The sequence below is a fragment of the Amaranthus tricolor genome, chromosome 9 (genome assembly GCF_026212465.1).
Source record: "Amaranthus tricolor cultivar Red isolate AtriRed21 chromosome 9, ASM2621246v1, whole genome shotgun sequence".
Lineage (NCBI taxonomy): Eukaryota > Viridiplantae > Streptophyta > Magnoliopsida > Caryophyllales > Amaranthaceae > Amaranthus > Amaranthus tricolor.
Genome location: NC_080055.1, coordinates 23,051,814 through 23,069,343, shown reverse-complemented (window position 1 = coordinate 23,069,343; position 17,530 = coordinate 23,051,814). Strand labels below are relative to the sequence as shown.

Genomic DNA, 17,530 nt, shown 5'->3' with positions numbered 1-17,530 from the left:
ATATTATTCCTTGATATTCTGATGTGGCAGCAAGTGGAAGAGAAATATAATTGATATTATGAGATAATTATGATGCTAATCTTATTAAAAATATATATCATGTGTTAATTAGATAACAATAAATATTAATTCCTCCTTTGTATTACCTTTATAAGGGGAAAACAATTTCTTATTATTGTTTGTTGTTAAAATTATACTCCCTCCTATTCAGCTTAGGTGTCCCATTTACTTTTGAGATACTGTTCATTTATCACTCTTAAATTGCATTTTATTATTAATCTATAAGTTAAAACATAGTCATGTGGGATCTTATTTGATTCGTTTTGATGTAAAGATTATTAATATCAACTTTTTATAATTTTTAATTATACATAACTCGATTTATTAAGGATTGAATAAGTGCATTGGATAGAGTGCATAAAGTAAATGGGACACTTAAGATGAATAGGAGGAAGTATGATATTTGAAGGGAGTAAAAAATTTGTAGAGTTAGTTATTTATGCAAATTTATATATGACGTTTGCTCTTAAATATCAATCAAAACTAACCTTGTCAGTTTATCAGTAACATAGGTAGATCCCCTGAATATCACCTTAAGTAGAAGTCAATGAATGATTTTTAAGGTAATGCATTTTTTTTGTTCAATTTACAAGGTGATATTGGGATTGACAATGAATTTCTTGAGATTAATCACAGGCATTAACTGTTTCTGTTTGTCATTAAAATTCTTGAGTTAAAAGAAAAAGTAAAACTATTCTATTATCACTACTCTAAAATAATAGTCCAATTTATATGGGAACGTGTGTTCACTATTTGGGTTTATGGAAGGAGGAGACATAAATGGAGGTCCACGTGCATTAGAGATCAGTGTTCATCCCCATAAAACTCAACATAGATTAACCTTTACCAAAACAAAACCAGAAATTACCAAATAAAATTATTATTTTTTCGTTTTACAATACTTATTACATTTAAATAATATTATTATTTATTTTTAATCTTATCAATAATTTGACCTATGCATAAAAAATAATATAATCATATGAAATCTTACTTAATTCATCTTAAAACTTAATTTTTTAATATGTAATTTTCTAATATTCTATAAGTCAAAAGAAAGATATTTAATATCAAAATATATATTACATTACATACAAAAAGAAATATAGCAAGTATAAGTTTGAGTTGTTATAATAAAATTCACTATTATCTGAATAGTTGGAGTAACCATGTTTTTACTAGGAAAAATCCTAAGCTCGACTCTCACTTTATTTTGCATTCTCTCAAATTACTGGCATATATCATCGTCACATTAAATGTATTTTGATCTTAGAAAAACTCATAAAATTAATAATTGTTACAAGTTTACGCGAAAATAAAACTTAAACAATCATTATTCCAAAAGAAAAAAGCTTTAAAAAATCATACTCATAAGTTTTGACCTACTCAGACTTGTGATTTCCATGATTTCAAGTGAAATTGAATGTAAATTCATGCTCATTTTGCGCCAAATAAAAATACCTTTTTCAATTTATCTGTAATTCTTCTTCTCGCCTTTTCTTCACGAAATTATTATAATTAGTCGCTTAAATTCAAAACAATTGTTCAATTTGGTTTTTACATTTTATCCAATTTACTGATTTAATTATAAATATCTCTAATTATATATGATTAAAAATTATAAAAAATTAATATTAATAAAATTTACATTGAAACGAATTAAATAAAATCTCACTTAAATATTTTTTAACATCTAAATTAAGAACAAAAAACAACTTAAAATTATTGATTAATATTGTTAAAAAACTAAATGGAACAATTTCTTTAAATCGTACTATAGGAGAAAGTATTATTCGGTATTCATACACAAAGGGGTGTTTGACAATTGACTGTTGGCTATTAGCTGTTAGCATTTCCTTTTTTTTTAGGGGATCGTAGAAATGTCTCCACCTCCCGCCAACAGTCTTTCTTCGGAATTTGACTGAATGGGTCGATCCTTTCCTCCCGTTTGTTTTAGCAATTTATCCTAAGCCGCATGCACTGAATGAAATGAGTGGAGATCTTCCTTCCGGCTAATGAAGAGACTACTTAAGTCTACCCATTCATTCCCAGCGGATCCTTCTTCTCCCTAAGAATTGAACGAACCAAGTTCGCCGCTGACTTCTTTTTTTATTGATTCAATACAATAGGGGAAAAGATCGTACAGTTCTCTACCGAGACAACAGAAACTCTCAACGGATTTTCTGCACGCTGGCTTTTTTAGTTGGCTTGTTTGACTAGCTAGAAATATTGGCTGTTTTTGCTGGATTTTAAGTTAGCTGAAAAAGTTAGCTGTTTGTGGAGATGTTTGGTAAATTTGAGTATTGATTGTTGGCTGTTTATTAGAGAAAAAGTGGGTGAACAAGCCAAAAATCAACCAAAAAAGCTAGTTAGAGCAACTTTTTTATTTTGGCTTAAAAATCGGCCTTTCAGCTATTTTAAAAGTCATTTACCAAATACTTTTTTTGCTGTTTGACCAACCAACAAGCCAACCAAAAAGCTAAGAATCAAACACCCGAAAATCTATCATGGCTTATTGGGGTACCCTATTGAGAAACACTATTGGCGTTTGGCATGTTAATGTCCTACCCTATTGAGAAACAAACATTAAGTCACACTTGACTCTTGAGGTACAAGTTTCTCTCCAATCACACAAATGATCTACTTAATTAAGTTAAAAATTTCCGATCAAATGCCATAATTTCAGTTGCATAACATCAAAACTTAAATATTAAACAAGCATCAAAAGAATCCGAAAAGCCAACCTTGATCGAAAATCAGTGATTCAGCAGCGAATTCTTTCGACTGATGAATTAAATCAACCTGCAGAAAATTTCCGATTAGAAATAAAAGAATGTTCTTTCGACCGAAATTGATTAGTAAATTGTAAGATTGACTGATAGTGTTGATTTTGGAATGAATGAATGATCTGATATAACTTAAATTTCCGATCAAATGGCATGATTTCAGTTGCATAACATCAAAACTTAATTATTAAACAGGTATCAAAAGAATCCGTAAAGCCAACCTTGATCGAAACTCAGTGATTCAGCGGAAAATTCCTTCCGACTGATGAATCAAATCAACCTGCTGAAATTCTCCTATTAGAAACAAAAGAATCAGTGTCGTCTATGTTCTTTCGACCGAAATTTATTAGTAAATTGTAAGATTGACTGATAGTTATTAGTATTGATTTCGGATATGTGCGACGAACAGGGAAGAGAAAGATGAAAAACAGTTGAGAAGGAAGTGAACGAAGAGAAAGAAAATTAGAAAACTGTAAATTTTTAGTTTGAAAAAAAAGGGGGACTTCAAAACTTAAAATAAGACTTGATCCTTAATTTCCCGCCACCTTAATGCCAACTCTCGACGGTTAATGGTAAGGTAAGAAATTTGAGCGTTCATTTTATGACTCTTTGGCTTGACCATTCTTTATGGATATACAAATTTTTGTGATACACGATCTTTTTGAGAAACTATTTCTAATTGAACCGGTTTAATATATATTTTTTAAAATATTATAAAAGTAAATAGGCATTAAAAATAATGTAAGTGAACATTTAAGATATTGTAAATAGGCATTAATTTTTGAAATATTGTAAAAGACTAGCTGTTATGGATATCATATGAGTATGGGCATAATAGTTTCTATGAGCAGAGTACACTGCTTATATGATGATGATAATGATTAGGTGAGCAGATGAAAGAGTTAGATAATGATTGAACTTAAAATTTTAGGTGAAAAGGCAATAGTTATCTCAACCGAGATAATTTATAATTTTTAAAAAACATCTTCCTTAAACTATTTCTGATTCACCAACTCGTTATAATCGGTACTTTTTTAGTGTCATGGCTTTTGTTATAAGTCAAAGTTTATACAAATCATATAAATGAATAAATTAAATGTGTGAATGAAAATTAATAAAAATCAATCATGATATAAAATACATGGGAATCAAAACCTATTAAACAAATTTAAAAGGAAAATCTAGCTAAACCTGAATTTATAATAGTAGATTATTTGTTTCTTAACTATTAGGCCTTACGAAATATGCTTTATTTTCGGTTTTAATATGTATAAATTTGTCTTATTTTTATTTTTATCAATGATATACACTCCTTTAATTTTCATCCATATGTTTCTTCACTTTATTCATTTTTTAGTTATAAGCATTGCTTTATAATAAAAGATATAAAACAATTCAACTTTTTTATAATTTTCCTACAATAATCTCACCTATTTATTAACCATGAATAATCCCAACTTTATGAGGTACTTGCCTAGAACAAACTCGGGTAATTAGATGACCTACTATAGCAATTTTTTTAATTTTTCTCTAACTTTATATTAATTTTCAGTTTACTCTAGACAAATAACCCATAAAGTTAAAATTATTCAATGTTAATTATTAATCGGGATTATTGTAGAAAAATCATAAAAAACTGTATTATTCTAGATAATTTTTCCTAAAAGATATTAGGCTGCTTTTCAATTAACCTGAATTTATGGGTATAGCTAGGGGTGACTTAACTAGATTGTGTCTGCTTGATTTAATAGTCCCCTAGTTGAGATCCGACAGGATCACTGTATAGGGGGTATGAGCATACTTTTGTCATTGAATGTCGGATGGCCGATACCGCCCTTTGACTGAGGTGTTACCATGCGGGCTTTGCAAACCCCAATATGATGGCCTCTTCACTGGATGGGTACCCCAATGTGTTTTATTTTTCCCGAAGGTAGGATCCGAGAAAATCAGCTGGAAGGGGTATGAGCTCATACTTTTCCATGGGCGCCGGATGGCCGATAATGCCCTTGGCCTTGTCACTATGCCATAAAGTAGAGGAGTTTTGAAAAGGAAATCGTGGAGTAAATAGAAAGTGTTTAAATAGATGAGTAGAACCTTTACGTCTTGCAATGTTATTGTCCTATTCACTTATTCTGTGGTTCTTACTACTATAGATTCATTGATTACTTTGATGGCTTGTCTTTGATGGCCCTGCTATGACACGTTGGTCTATGATCTTACGTTGAGCAACAGAGATATCATATATAGACATTATAGGTGATGGAGCTTCTTTGCATTGTATACGGGGGGAAATGAGTCAGAATCTTAAAGTGTAAAAAAAAAAATCTTATTGTTATTGATTCTACACGTAGTTTCTTTTTCAATTAAGTTGTTTATGTTTTGAGTTTGGGGTGCATGTCCCCCTTTGTATAAGTTATTTCTGTTGCGTTGTTTTTGTGGTTTGTATGATTTAAATAGTTTATCGTTGTTTTTCTTTCTTCAAATTCAAGCGTTTACATTGGAACCACGATCCATGCTTAGCATGTCAACAGAAGATTAGACGATGAAAATTCCGCCGCGATATTTTGTTATAGGGCCGATGATGCCTCTTCTTTATTATGTTTTATTGCACTTTTTTTTTCTTTGGTGCGTCCAGTTTCAGAGTAGATGCTACCGAAATTTCCACACAATCTTGTATGCGAGTTTTCTAATCCCTTTAATTAAATCATCCAAAAACTATCCTTTTCCTTTTTCTACATTTATTTTATATTTTATTTTTAATGTAATACCCGAATTTCCTCTGTTTCCTTGCAGTTTTGGTTTCGTATAAAGAGTAGAAATTCAGGATATTTTTTAACACCCATCGGTATAGCAACTAGTTGGATGGACATAAATGCAACTATAAGATCATTTATTTTTCTAAATGAAAATATTTAAATTGAATAACTAATGTAGTGTTTGGAAACAAGTATTTCATTTCATATCATTTCAAATTATAGATTTCAATTATGAAATCATAAATGAAGAATTTGAGAATGGTAAGGTTTGGATAGTAATTCTCAAATTCTCAATTTTGATTACTTTAAAAACAATGGTGGAATTTGATCCAAATTCAAATTTGAAAATTTTTGATTTGCAAATAATAAATTTGAATTAATTCTAAATTTCCAAATGAAATAATCATTTCCAAACATGGCATTTTAAGAGGTGTATAGAAATAATTACGATCCAAAAATTACTCTATATTTTCAATTTTTTAAAAGGGTTGTGATATTTACAGCTCGAGCTGTAAATAAGATGAAATCTTATATAATTTTATTCAGGGCTGTAAATAAGATGAAATCTTATATAATTTTATTATTGGAAAATTCCACATGGTAGCATCCAATTTTCATGAAACACCAGTTGTAGCACTTTTGTAAGATTTTTTCACATGGTAACATCCAGTTTATGCACTATCTAACTGTCGTAGCATTTTCCGTTAAATTCTTGTTAATTTCCTTTTAAGTCATCATTTTGTAAGATTTTTCCACATGGTAGCATCCAGTTTTTGCTCTCAAATGTTCAATTCAACATTTTAATTTTTAATTCACCGATTAATTTATCAACACCCTTAAATGTTGTATATATATTAGTGCTTGGAATATACATTTTGAACTTATAAAAATGCATGTTTTGAGCTTATGAAATGCGTCTTTTGAATTATTTATTAGTATTTGTAATGCGCCTTTTGAATTTTATAATACGAATAATTTGAATGAAAATGAAATTGTTATAACATTTAAGGGCGTTGATAAATTAATCGGTGAATTAAAAGTTAAAATTATGAATTAAACAGCAAAAACTAGATGCTACCATGTGGAAAAATGTTACAAAATGATAAATTAAACAGAAATTAACAAAAATTTAACCGAAAATGCTACGACAGTTAAATAATGCATAAACTAGATGTTACAATGTGAAAAAATCTTAATACATAAGTGCTACCACTAACGTTTCATGAAAATTGAATGCTGAAATTTTCTTTTATTATTTTTAATCAAATTTAATATTAAATGCATTGAAAATCTAATTAATTTCTTATACTTCTTTCCTCTCGTTTCATTCTCTTTGTGGGTTTCATTTTTATCTTCTTTAGTTTCCTTTTTCCTTGCTTTTGGTTTTTTAGTCTTGTAGTCTTCCATTGACAACCACAGTGCTACCGTATTGCCACGACGCCACGATGCTACCATATCACCACCGCCATCATTTTCGCTATTGCCTTGACAAAATATATCATCATAAATTTTGCCTCATCATCCACCATAGCCCCACGTCTTCCATTGATTTATGGTGGTGGCTTTTAATCTAAATCCAAAAATTTGATTTATGGTATAAGTAATTATAATTTATGAAGGTAAATACTCATTATTGATCTATATATTACTGGGTTTGGATCTAAATTTGTTGTCTTTTCTTTAGTTGTAATAATTTGATTTTTTATTTTGGATAGTTGTTTCTTTGGTGGCCTGAAATTGGTTACGAATTTAACGGTGAATGGTGAGTAGACAGTAGTGGCGGTGGTCGGTGGTTGCTGCCGGTTGGGTTTTGTCTGTGCAAATGAATATTATACCTCAAGGAAGATGAAAGGACAAAATAATTTGACTCCAAAACATTTATTTGCTTTCACATTATAATTCTTCTAGCAGATTTTCTTGGGAAAATAAGATAAAACATTAATAAGAAAATTCATCAATTTTTAAATCAATTCCCTAAAAATATTTTTTAGAATAATATTAGGTTTTTTTATTATGAACATAAAAAATTTCAAAAATAAACATTTGTTACTAATATTCCAAGTTATATCTTAGTAATGCAAGATATGAGAGCTTTTTGTGAATTACTTCAGTTTTTAAACTGGATATGTTTTATTGTATGTGTTAATTTTGTATTTTTCTTACCAACGTTGTATATTAATTACCATTTATCACCCAAACAAGTAGCTTAGGGGAATAAGTTGGAATAAAACAGTTTAATGGCAAAGTTTGAATCTCAAAATATTAGAGTCATCTTCAACTTGTAAATCTAAATTCTGTATATCTTTTTTCCACTCCTATTGGTAGTACCGTATTTTGCATATTTTTTTTATATTTTTTTTGTTTTAATTTAGATTTTAGATTTTATATCAGAATATCATTTAATATGGGTTATGTATTTTAGCTTAGTTTTAGTTCACTAGCTAAACTATTGTGTAAATTATTTTAAGTATTAAGTTGTGGTAAATATAGAGTTGTAAAAATGTTTAGTAATTAGTACTAGATAATGAGAATACAAAAATAATTTGTATTATGTCATTATAAAAAGTTTTTTGTTTATAATTTTTCATTACCAACTAATATCGCATTTTCAAATGATAATGCATTAAAACGAATTTTGTGAAATAATGAAATTATTGAATGAGAATAAACATGATTATTAAACTTGTCTAAGAAAATATTATTACCAAAATTACACAAATTAACTTGCTATTATTACTATTCCCAATTTTTAGTCCCGACTACCAAATGGATCAGAATTGTTTAACTAGTGGAAAATATGTAGGGACTATAAGCATTACTAAAATATTAAAATGCGGATAAAGAATATTACTTTTCCAAAATTCATGATATTAATAGAAAGATATTCATTAGAACAACAAATAAAATCGTCTTGAATGACAGATAGGAACATAATTAAAGAATGGAGGGAGTATTATTTCTCTTGTTTGACCTTGTTTTATGAATGTATGTCCGTGCAATGCATGGATGTAAGTGTGTAGATTATAAAGAAAATACAATAATTCGTATATACCTACTAGATAGATACTCGTGCTATGTACAGAGATTGAAAAAAAAGTTTTTGAGTCGATAAAAATTCAATTTTTTACTTATATAATATTTGTTTTAAAGATTATTTACTTTAAAGATTATATGTGTAATATTTGTTTTAAAGATTTTTGAGTATATAATTTATTTTCTATTAAATTATGAAATAATAAATGGTAAAACAAAATGTATTATGAATAACTTAAGTTTGTTTCAAAAAGTAAATGATTACAACTAATTCACAATTTTAAAATAAATTCAAAATGATTTACTCCCTTTGTTCTTTTTTATCTTCCACTTTGAGTTTTTCACACAAATTAAAGAAGATAAAATCTTTGGGTTGTAGTGGGTATTATTTTAATTAAATAGTAGTGTGAAGTAATGATTGTATTGGAAGTATGAGGTTATAGCAGGTATTATTTTAATTAAATAGTAGTGTAAAGTAATGATTGTATTGAAAGTATGAGAGAGAAAATAATTATAAATAAAAGAAAAGGGGTACATTAAAAGAAAATGGAGGTTTTAAAGAGTAAAAGTGGGATAAAAACTTTCTAAAAATATAAAGTATTCTAAAGTGAAAGACTTATGAAACTACCCGTTATAGTAAGGTAGAAGAACTTAAAAGAACGGAGGGAGTATTTAAACAAAGCCTAATTATTTTTTTTTTATTAATTGAAAGATTTCTTTAATTTTTTTAAAAAGAGTCAAAAAATTACAAAGTTGGTCTCATTTTAAAGATCATGAAAAAAACCGTTTGTATAATTTTTATTTAAAATAAATATTTTTAGGTAAAATTATCTATTTAGTAATTAAAAATACTTTTTTTAAGCAAATAGAAAGTAGGCAAGTAGTTTGCAATTGCATTTTAGTGATATCTTATATTTATTTTTTCCAAAACTATATTTTTATGAATAAATTTACATAAAAGTTTTTACTAAATTAATATAAATTTATTTTTTTTATAATAAAGCAATATTATTTTTGAATAATTAAATGATTTTTTTAATTTATTTTAAAAGAGTCAAAAATATTATAAATTTGATATCATTTTAAAGATCTTGAAAAAATGTTACCGTTCGTATAATTATTTTCTTTAAAAAATTATTTATAGTTGAAATTACCTATTTATTAAATAAAAATAATTTTTTAAGCAAATAGGAATACGAAGTAAATAAGTAGCAATGACATGAATTTATATGTCACTATAATTATGAAGATATGAATATTCTACGGTTGGTAAATAATATTGAAAATAATTTTGCTATATCAAGATATTATTCTCTTTTATTTTGGAAATAATATTGGAAAATAATTCTGGTTTATAAATTTAGTCATGTTTCATTTTGCTATATCACGAAGTTATTCTCTTTTACCAAGGTAAATACTTTGTAAATGATATTGTTTACCAAATTTTCTTATGTATGTTAAATTGTACTACATTATGAAATGATTTTCACTGCTGAGAGTGTAACACGTGTCAGTCTTGTTTATTAATTAGTAGTTTTTATAGATTATAGATTATAGATAGATGTTAACAATGTGATTGTGATCAAATTTAAAAGTGAAGATATTAAAAATTTACAATTGTTTAAATCAATCGAAAACAATTAAAAAAACAACTTACTTAGATGTTTGATTTTTTTTTATTTTAATTTGTAGAAAATAACTGGTTGTAAAAATAACTTGCCAAATAATATATATTTAGCAAATATCATAATTTGTTGTAGGCCTTGTGGAAAACTCTCAATAAATGCACTTGTAATTTTTCAATCTTTTTAATAAATAGTATGATATGATAAGACTATCTCAAGATGAGACGATCTCAAAACAAAAAGTTTATAACTAAAAGTTACTATTATTAGGTTATTTAAACCAAGTATGAGACATGTCTGGTGAAACCCTTTAATAAAAGAATTTGGGTGCTATGTTTGGAAGTATTTGGAACGGCCAAGCGAGTTCGGGTATGGGTCAATATTGGAATTTAAATACTAGTAAATAAGAACAGCAAACAAGCCCTAGCAGCGACATATCGGATTAGACGGTAGCCGCGAAAGCTCCCAGTCTCGCGAAGGTTTCTCTCTTTCTCTCTCGTTCTTCAATACTGCATTTCCATGATTTCTGTATTAAATTCATGCATCAATGATTATATTGCTATAATACACTTTATAACTCACAGTTTGTTTGATAATCTGTAGAAAGCAGCAATGGCGGTACCCCTATTGGACAAAAAAATCATTAAGAAACGTCTCAAGCAATTCAAGAGGCCTCAAAGCGACCGCAAGATCTCCGTTAAGGTAAGGTCTTTCTATGGTTTCTTTCTAGGTATTTTAGGTCTTGTTTGGTTTAAATAATTGGAGGCGAGCGGAATCGAAATGTTTAAGAAAAGGTAAAGGTGATGAAAAGCTTTGAAATTAGTGTTTGTTTGGCTTGAACCTTATTTTCTAAAAATAAACTAAAATAATCGGTATAATTTCGATGGCTTCAGAAATAAGAGTTAGATTTGCTAAAAGCTTACGGACAACTTCAATGGCGTCAAATATATGTCAAAAAACTTGCCTAATTCTACAAACTATACCGACAAATCAATGTCATTTATCCTGCAAATTGACCATTTGAAACCTAATTAAAACTCTAGTTTACCAAGAGCATGCCCGCTCAACTAACCTCACAATACAGCAATGTAACCTTTTTCCAATTTGCCAGATAGTTTTTTTTTTTTTTTTTTTTCACAATTTGAGATCGATAAACAATGATAAAGTAAGCTCAATAAAATCAAAAATCAGAAGAAAAAAAATTTAAAGATATGGAATTGCAGAGGACTGACCTGTCTAGAAACTGAAGAGCCATCATAGATGACATGCTATGATGATGAAGAGATACCATTGAGATGATTTCTGGAAGTTTGATGAATTTTTTGATTGCTTTGTCAACCTCATTTTCTTGAACTGGAGTCCAAGGAACACAATTCTGAGAAATAAAGTTCCATTGGATTTCCTAAAAGTGGCATTCAAATCAATTGAACATGCAGAAATAAATTGAACTCAATCAATAATAATAATGATGTGACTCGAAAAATGCTGAAGTCTTAGTCGCAATAATAATATAATGCTGTTGAGGAGAGTAGTTGGATGAATTAGAGAGTGGAAAATTGGGACAAATCTCTAGTGGGAGAGATTGAGCATGAAGGAGGAAAAAATGTCATTTGTTTCCTCGCAATTTGTATGTAACAGGTGTAGTTGTTATCCAGTTGAAGAGTAATGCCTATTGCCTTGTCAACTTTTCGTACCAAATGCAGGCTTATGGAGATTACTATGGAGTTATTTAACATCTTTTTTTTGTTTGGAATTGCTTTTCTTCATTGATCTGAAATGTTTGCCTCCTGCAGACTAACTGGCGTAGGCCCAAGGGTATTGATTCACGGGTAAGAAGGAAGTTCAAGGGATGCACTCTTATGCCCAACATAGGGTACGGGTCCGATAAGAAAACTCGTCACTATTTACCAAATGGTTTTAAGAAGTTCGTTGTTCACAACGTTAACGAGCTGGGGTTGTTAATGATGCACAACAGGTAGCAGATTTACCCCTCTCTCCCCTCGTTTCATGTTGTCCTTGTTCTTTTGTGTATTGTCTGACTGGGAACTATTTATCATTGCTTGTTCAGGATGTATTGTGCGGAAATAGCACATAATGTTTCAACCAAAAAACGAAAAGATATTGTTGAGCGTGCTGCACAGCTAGACATTGTTGTAACAAACAAGCTAGCTAGGCTGCGTAGCCAGGAAGATGAGTAATCTTTTCTTTGAAACTCCTCTTATGCTTCACTGTGGCATCCGTTAGGAGAAATTTTGTACTAGATCTTTATTATATATGACTTAGTGTCAGTTTCTACCTTAAAGTTATGTTAGAAAATTTTGAAGTTAATGAATGATATACAATGGTTACTACATCTGCTTACTCTTGGTTCTCGTGTTGGATTTCTTAGAGCTTGCGCACATATCATTTTTTGCTTTCTCATTTTGACATCTTTGCTCACTGCATTGAGATGAATTAAATAATATTTTTAGCTTTAGATTTAAGAGTAATATCAAATTACGAGTGATTGATCAATAATGTAAAAAAAATGACACATAGACTGGTAGGGTGGAAATATGTTTTACAGCGTATGCTCATGGTAGGATGAATACAGAAGATGGGAAGATAGATGAGTGTACTTGTGCTAGGGGAACTATATCTTGCTAACATTGTTTGGCACTGATTTGATTATTTATTGTGAGTTTAAAGTTTGAACTATACAAATTACAATCCAGATGAAGGCTATTGTAAACTTGTAATGGTGCTCAAGAGCTGACAAATAGAGGTCATGTTGTAGGCGATAAATCACTCTCTAATGGAGGCAATGACACAAAACTTCTTTAGTGCTGACAAATGGAGGTCATGTTGTATGAGATAAGTCACTCCCTTTCCATCGGAGGCAATGGGTTACAACACGATAAATGTAAAAATGGTTATTGAGATGGACTTGCCCTTTAGGCTGTGAGCTTGAGGAAACAGTGAAACAAATTAGTTTTTTTTTTTTTTTAATTTAAATTCCTAACTAAGCCTCAAACATATTTTCCAAACTAAGCGTTTGAAACGCTATCTTAAAGAGCGTTTTTAGGCCCCAATGAGTCATGTATTGGGTTTGGTCTATAACATCGTTTTTATTCAAGTGAGAACGTTATCTTTTACAACGTTTCCCTTTCAGCTAAATTGTGCCAGCCTTGTCCCTACCCTTCCAGGAAAACGCTGATTGAAGTATCGTTTTTCTAGCTTTTGTTTTTATTTTTTATGTACAACTTCTTATAAATACATAATTGTAGTAAAATCAAATCCATACACTAATTTTCATTAATTTTCTCATTCATACACCCAATATATAACAATCTAAATAACATTATACATACAAATATATACAATGGTTCTCCAACCCCAAAATTATACAAATATATACAAAGTTACATACATAGTCTAAGAATAAGTAGGGGGTATATTGCCTTCATAAATAGAATTTAGACTTGGATAAACTACAAGGGTATACTTACTATCTAATTGTTCTCAAACCCTAAAGTTAGTGGGATGAACAAGAGATACGTATAAACACCCGCCCTGAGAGGGCCTATGAGCCGTCGGATATAAACTAAGTATATATGGCGATTGATCCTTAGTTGATATTCTCGGAGCATCTGCTTGTGTGGATGAACCAGGAATAATGTCCCACAGTAATAGTCGAAGCAAGTGCTCATATCCACGACCCACCATCACACTATTGTACACCTTAAGCAATTCGTTTGACTGTGCAGAACATACATATCACTCTGAGTGCATGTAGTCATGAATGTGCATCATCTATTGCGTCTACAAAAAGCAATTTCAATTATTAATTAGGTTAACAGTAAATATCAATTAAATTTGAATAAAAGGAAATAACTCACCATGACATGTAATGGCCCACCATACGGAGTGCAGTTTAGAGGGAGTGGCCAATCTAATTGATATCCTTGGCTGATGAACCGTTTGATAATACTACGAAACCAATTGAGACAATCATCATAGTAATCCATCGGTTCATCAACTTCGTCTCCCTGAACTACGTAATCTTTGCGTTTCTCCCACCCTAGATATATCCCCAATGATATGCAACCCAGTTATCGCGACCTTCCACCTTCTCGTGCAACATTTGATGGTATTCTGGTGATCAAAGTACCTTTACAGTGTACATTGGTCATGCGATTTGAGTGAATCGCGTAAGGGATGTACACCTTGTGAGGTATAAGAAAGCGTCAATTGAGGCACACGCCATCTCGATCTATATTGCTCGTCCTCCATAGAATCCACCGGCTCAACACGGAGAAGAATGGGTTGCCCGTCATCTCCCTTGCACCGTCGAGTTGGGATAACAGGAGCACAAAAATTAATGTGCTCCCATATCTAACTGTATAACACAAGTAAATATAAGTAACGTTTCACAATAACGTCATAATTATGTAAATCTAAGTAAGATTTTCCACTACCTGCAGAATGACCAGTGGACCCGCAATATCACTAGCTACTTTCCCTTTGTTGATTGAAGCGACTCGATATAATGTCTATAGAGTAAAAGAAGTGTTGCCCTAGCCCTGCTATCGGATGTGATGTCATGCCAATGTTGGTCAAAGAGCTCCAAAAAGATCCTTTGCATTTCGTTTTCGGATTTGTCGACAATCAAATAGCTGAAAATATTTACCCAACGGTAAATGCGAGCATGACTCTTTACATTTGCATTCACAGCATTGGGGGCCGCTAAATAACCGAAGGTGTGAAGCATTAGCGTTTGCTTCACCGAAGACCCAATCATCGCTTTGTAGGTGGTAGGACCCCGAACATCCTATGTATCCACTCTTTAGTGTAGCTCGATATAGGATCGATGACTGTCCTTCCACTCTGTAAGTATAGCAACTTCACACAGTGTAATGGTCACTTCACCTAGCGATAAATGAAATGTGTGCGTCTTAGGTCTCCACCGCTCAATTAGAGCGATAATTATACCTTGATGTAAAGGTATTCGACCCACTTGATGAATGCCGTATAGACCCCGCTCACGCATGTACCTCAAAACCCTATCGTTTTAGGGCCATCAATGAATACTGAGGAGTGGTGTCGTGTATGAAGCAATGTATCAGAGTCTAGTTGTTTGGTCTATATAAAATATGAACGATAGGTACGTTGTGAAACTAACACTAAAGGATCTATAAGACCATAATTTTTCATTCTGTTTGTTCAATTTGTTCACTTATTCATTATGATTATTGAATTCTATATTCATTCATTACTATATTCATTTCAACATCAAAATTATTCATTAATATATCACATTCAATCATTACTATATTTATTCAACGTCAACATTCAATACTATATTGAACAATGAAGTGAACAAATTAAATATAGTAATGAATGAATGTTGAATTGAATAATCACAATGAAAACAGAAAAAAATTGAACAAATAGGATAGAGAATCGTGGTTTTATAGATCCTTCAATGTTAATTTCACAGAGTACCCATTGTTCGCATTTTTATATGGACCAGTCAGATAGACTCTGATACATATCATCATGTTTAGATAATAGATCAGGAGAGAAAATAAAAGAAGGAAGGGAAAGGAAGGGAAGGGCAAAAGAGGGAAAGATCCCATTGTATATGAAGGAAGGGGAAAGAAAAGAAAAAAAATTGTATTTTCTTTTCAAATCTTACCTCTTATGGAAAGATTTGAATGTTAATAAAATGATGGGACTTAATCCCTCCAAATTCATTCTCTCCAAATCCTTTCTCTGCCTTTTTGCTATCAAAATAAGGGAATCTCCATCTTTTTTTTCCTTTCCCTCCATTTCCATCTATCTAAACAAGGCCTAAAAAACAGATACATATGATGTTTAGGGTTCTACCACCCGATGAAGTGATGATTGGGTCTTTAGTGAAACTGACGTGGATGCTTCACACTTTCGGTCATTTATTTGCCCCTGATGCTGTGGATGCAGATGTAGAGCGTTATGCTCACATTTAATGTTGGGTATTTGTTTGATTGTTTCCAGCTAATTGTTTGTCAACAAATTTGAAAAAAAGATGCAAGAGATCCTTTTAGAGCTTTTTGATTAAGATTGGCGTGACACAACGTCCTAAAGCTGGGCCAGTGTCGCACTTGCTTTCTTTTATAGGCATTTGTGTTGTGCCGCTTCAATTAACAGAGGGAAAGCAACTAGTGACATTGCGGGTCCACTGGTCATCCTACATGTAGTACAAAACCTTACTTATATATTACATCATCATGACGTTATAACACAACGTTACTTATATTTATTTGTATTATACAATTGTGGATATAGAAACATATTCTTTTTACGCTCCTGCTGTCCTAACTCGACGACACTAGAGATATGATGGGTTGCGGTGGATGTCGTAGAGGACGAGCCATATAGATTGAGACGGCTCATGTCTCGCTTGATGCTTTCTCACACCTCACGAGGTGTACATCGCTTATGCGATTCACTCGATCGCATGACTAGTGTACATGTACTTTGATTGCTTTTCAATTCACAACAATTTATTTCGTTTCTTAGTTTAATGTCGTAGATAATATGGGATTTGTATGCCAGTTATAAGGGTAACAAATATGAGTGTACAAACGCCTTTGATCTTCTTTAACGAGGTTGTATACCACTACCCTAAACGGGTCATGTGACTGTATGATTTGCGCCAGAAGGTGAATTGCAGAGCGAAGGTCGGGGTCAACTGACTGCGTATCACTGCGGATACATCGAGAGTTAGGAGGTATGCGAAGATTACGCAGTTTAGGGAAGAAGATTGATGAACCAATGGATTATTACGATGACTATCTCAATTTGTTTCGTGGTATCACTAGATGGTTCATCAGCCGAAGATATCAATCAGATCGGCCGCTCTCTTTGAAACACTCTGTCATGCATGCCATTACATGTCATGGTGAGTCATTTCTTTTTCGGTTTAATATAATTAATATTTAATGTTAACATAATTTGTAATTGAAATTTTTTTTTGTGAACACAATCGATGATGCACATTCGTGACTACATGCACACTCAGCGACATGTATGTTCTGAACGGTCAAACGAAGTGCTTAAGATATGCGATAGTCACAGGCGGATCAAAAATTGCGAAGGCCCTGTTTATGTTGGCAATTTTGAAGAAAAGGGGCCCTTCATATATAATTGGAAAAAAAAGTTTCAACTTACAAAAATTCTTAATACAAAATAAATTGTTAAATTACATTCTAAAATAAATTGTTAAATTTTACTTACATAAAAGTTTGGG

The 17,530-nt window shown here is 31.1% G+C and overlaps 1 protein-coding gene across 1 annotated transcript; it reads left to right on the top strand.

Annotated features, from left to right (window-relative positions):
• Positions 1–10,621: 10,621 nt before the first annotated feature.
• On the top strand, positions 10,622–12,632 carry LOC130823675 (60S ribosomal protein L32-1-like). The gene is made up of 4 exons (XM_057688404.1): positions 10,622–10,739; positions 10,864–10,962; positions 12,054–12,235; positions 12,329–12,632. The coding sequence occupies exons 2-4, from the start codon at positions 10,873–10,875 to the stop codon at positions 12,456–12,458; spliced, it is 402 nt and encodes a 133-aa protein (XP_057544387.1). The 5' UTR covers positions 10,622–10,739; positions 10,864–10,872; the 3' UTR covers positions 12,459–12,632.
• Positions 12,633–17,530: the final 4,898 nt, after the last annotated feature.

Excerpts from the sequence above, each read along its gene's own strand:
- LOC130823675 (XM_057688404.1), top strand. The coding sequence starts at position 10,873 with ATGGCGGTACCCCTATTGGACAAAAAAATCATTAAGAAACGTCTCAAG. Across the intron at positions 10,963-12,053 it reads ACCGCAAGATCTCCGTTAAG|ACTAACTGGCGTAGGCCCAA; the intron begins GTAAGGTCTTTC and ends TGCCTCCTGCAG. Across the intron at positions 12,236-12,328 it reads TTGTTAATGATGCACAACAG|GATGTATTGTGCGGAAATAG; the intron begins GTAGCAGATTTA and ends TTGCTTGTTCAG.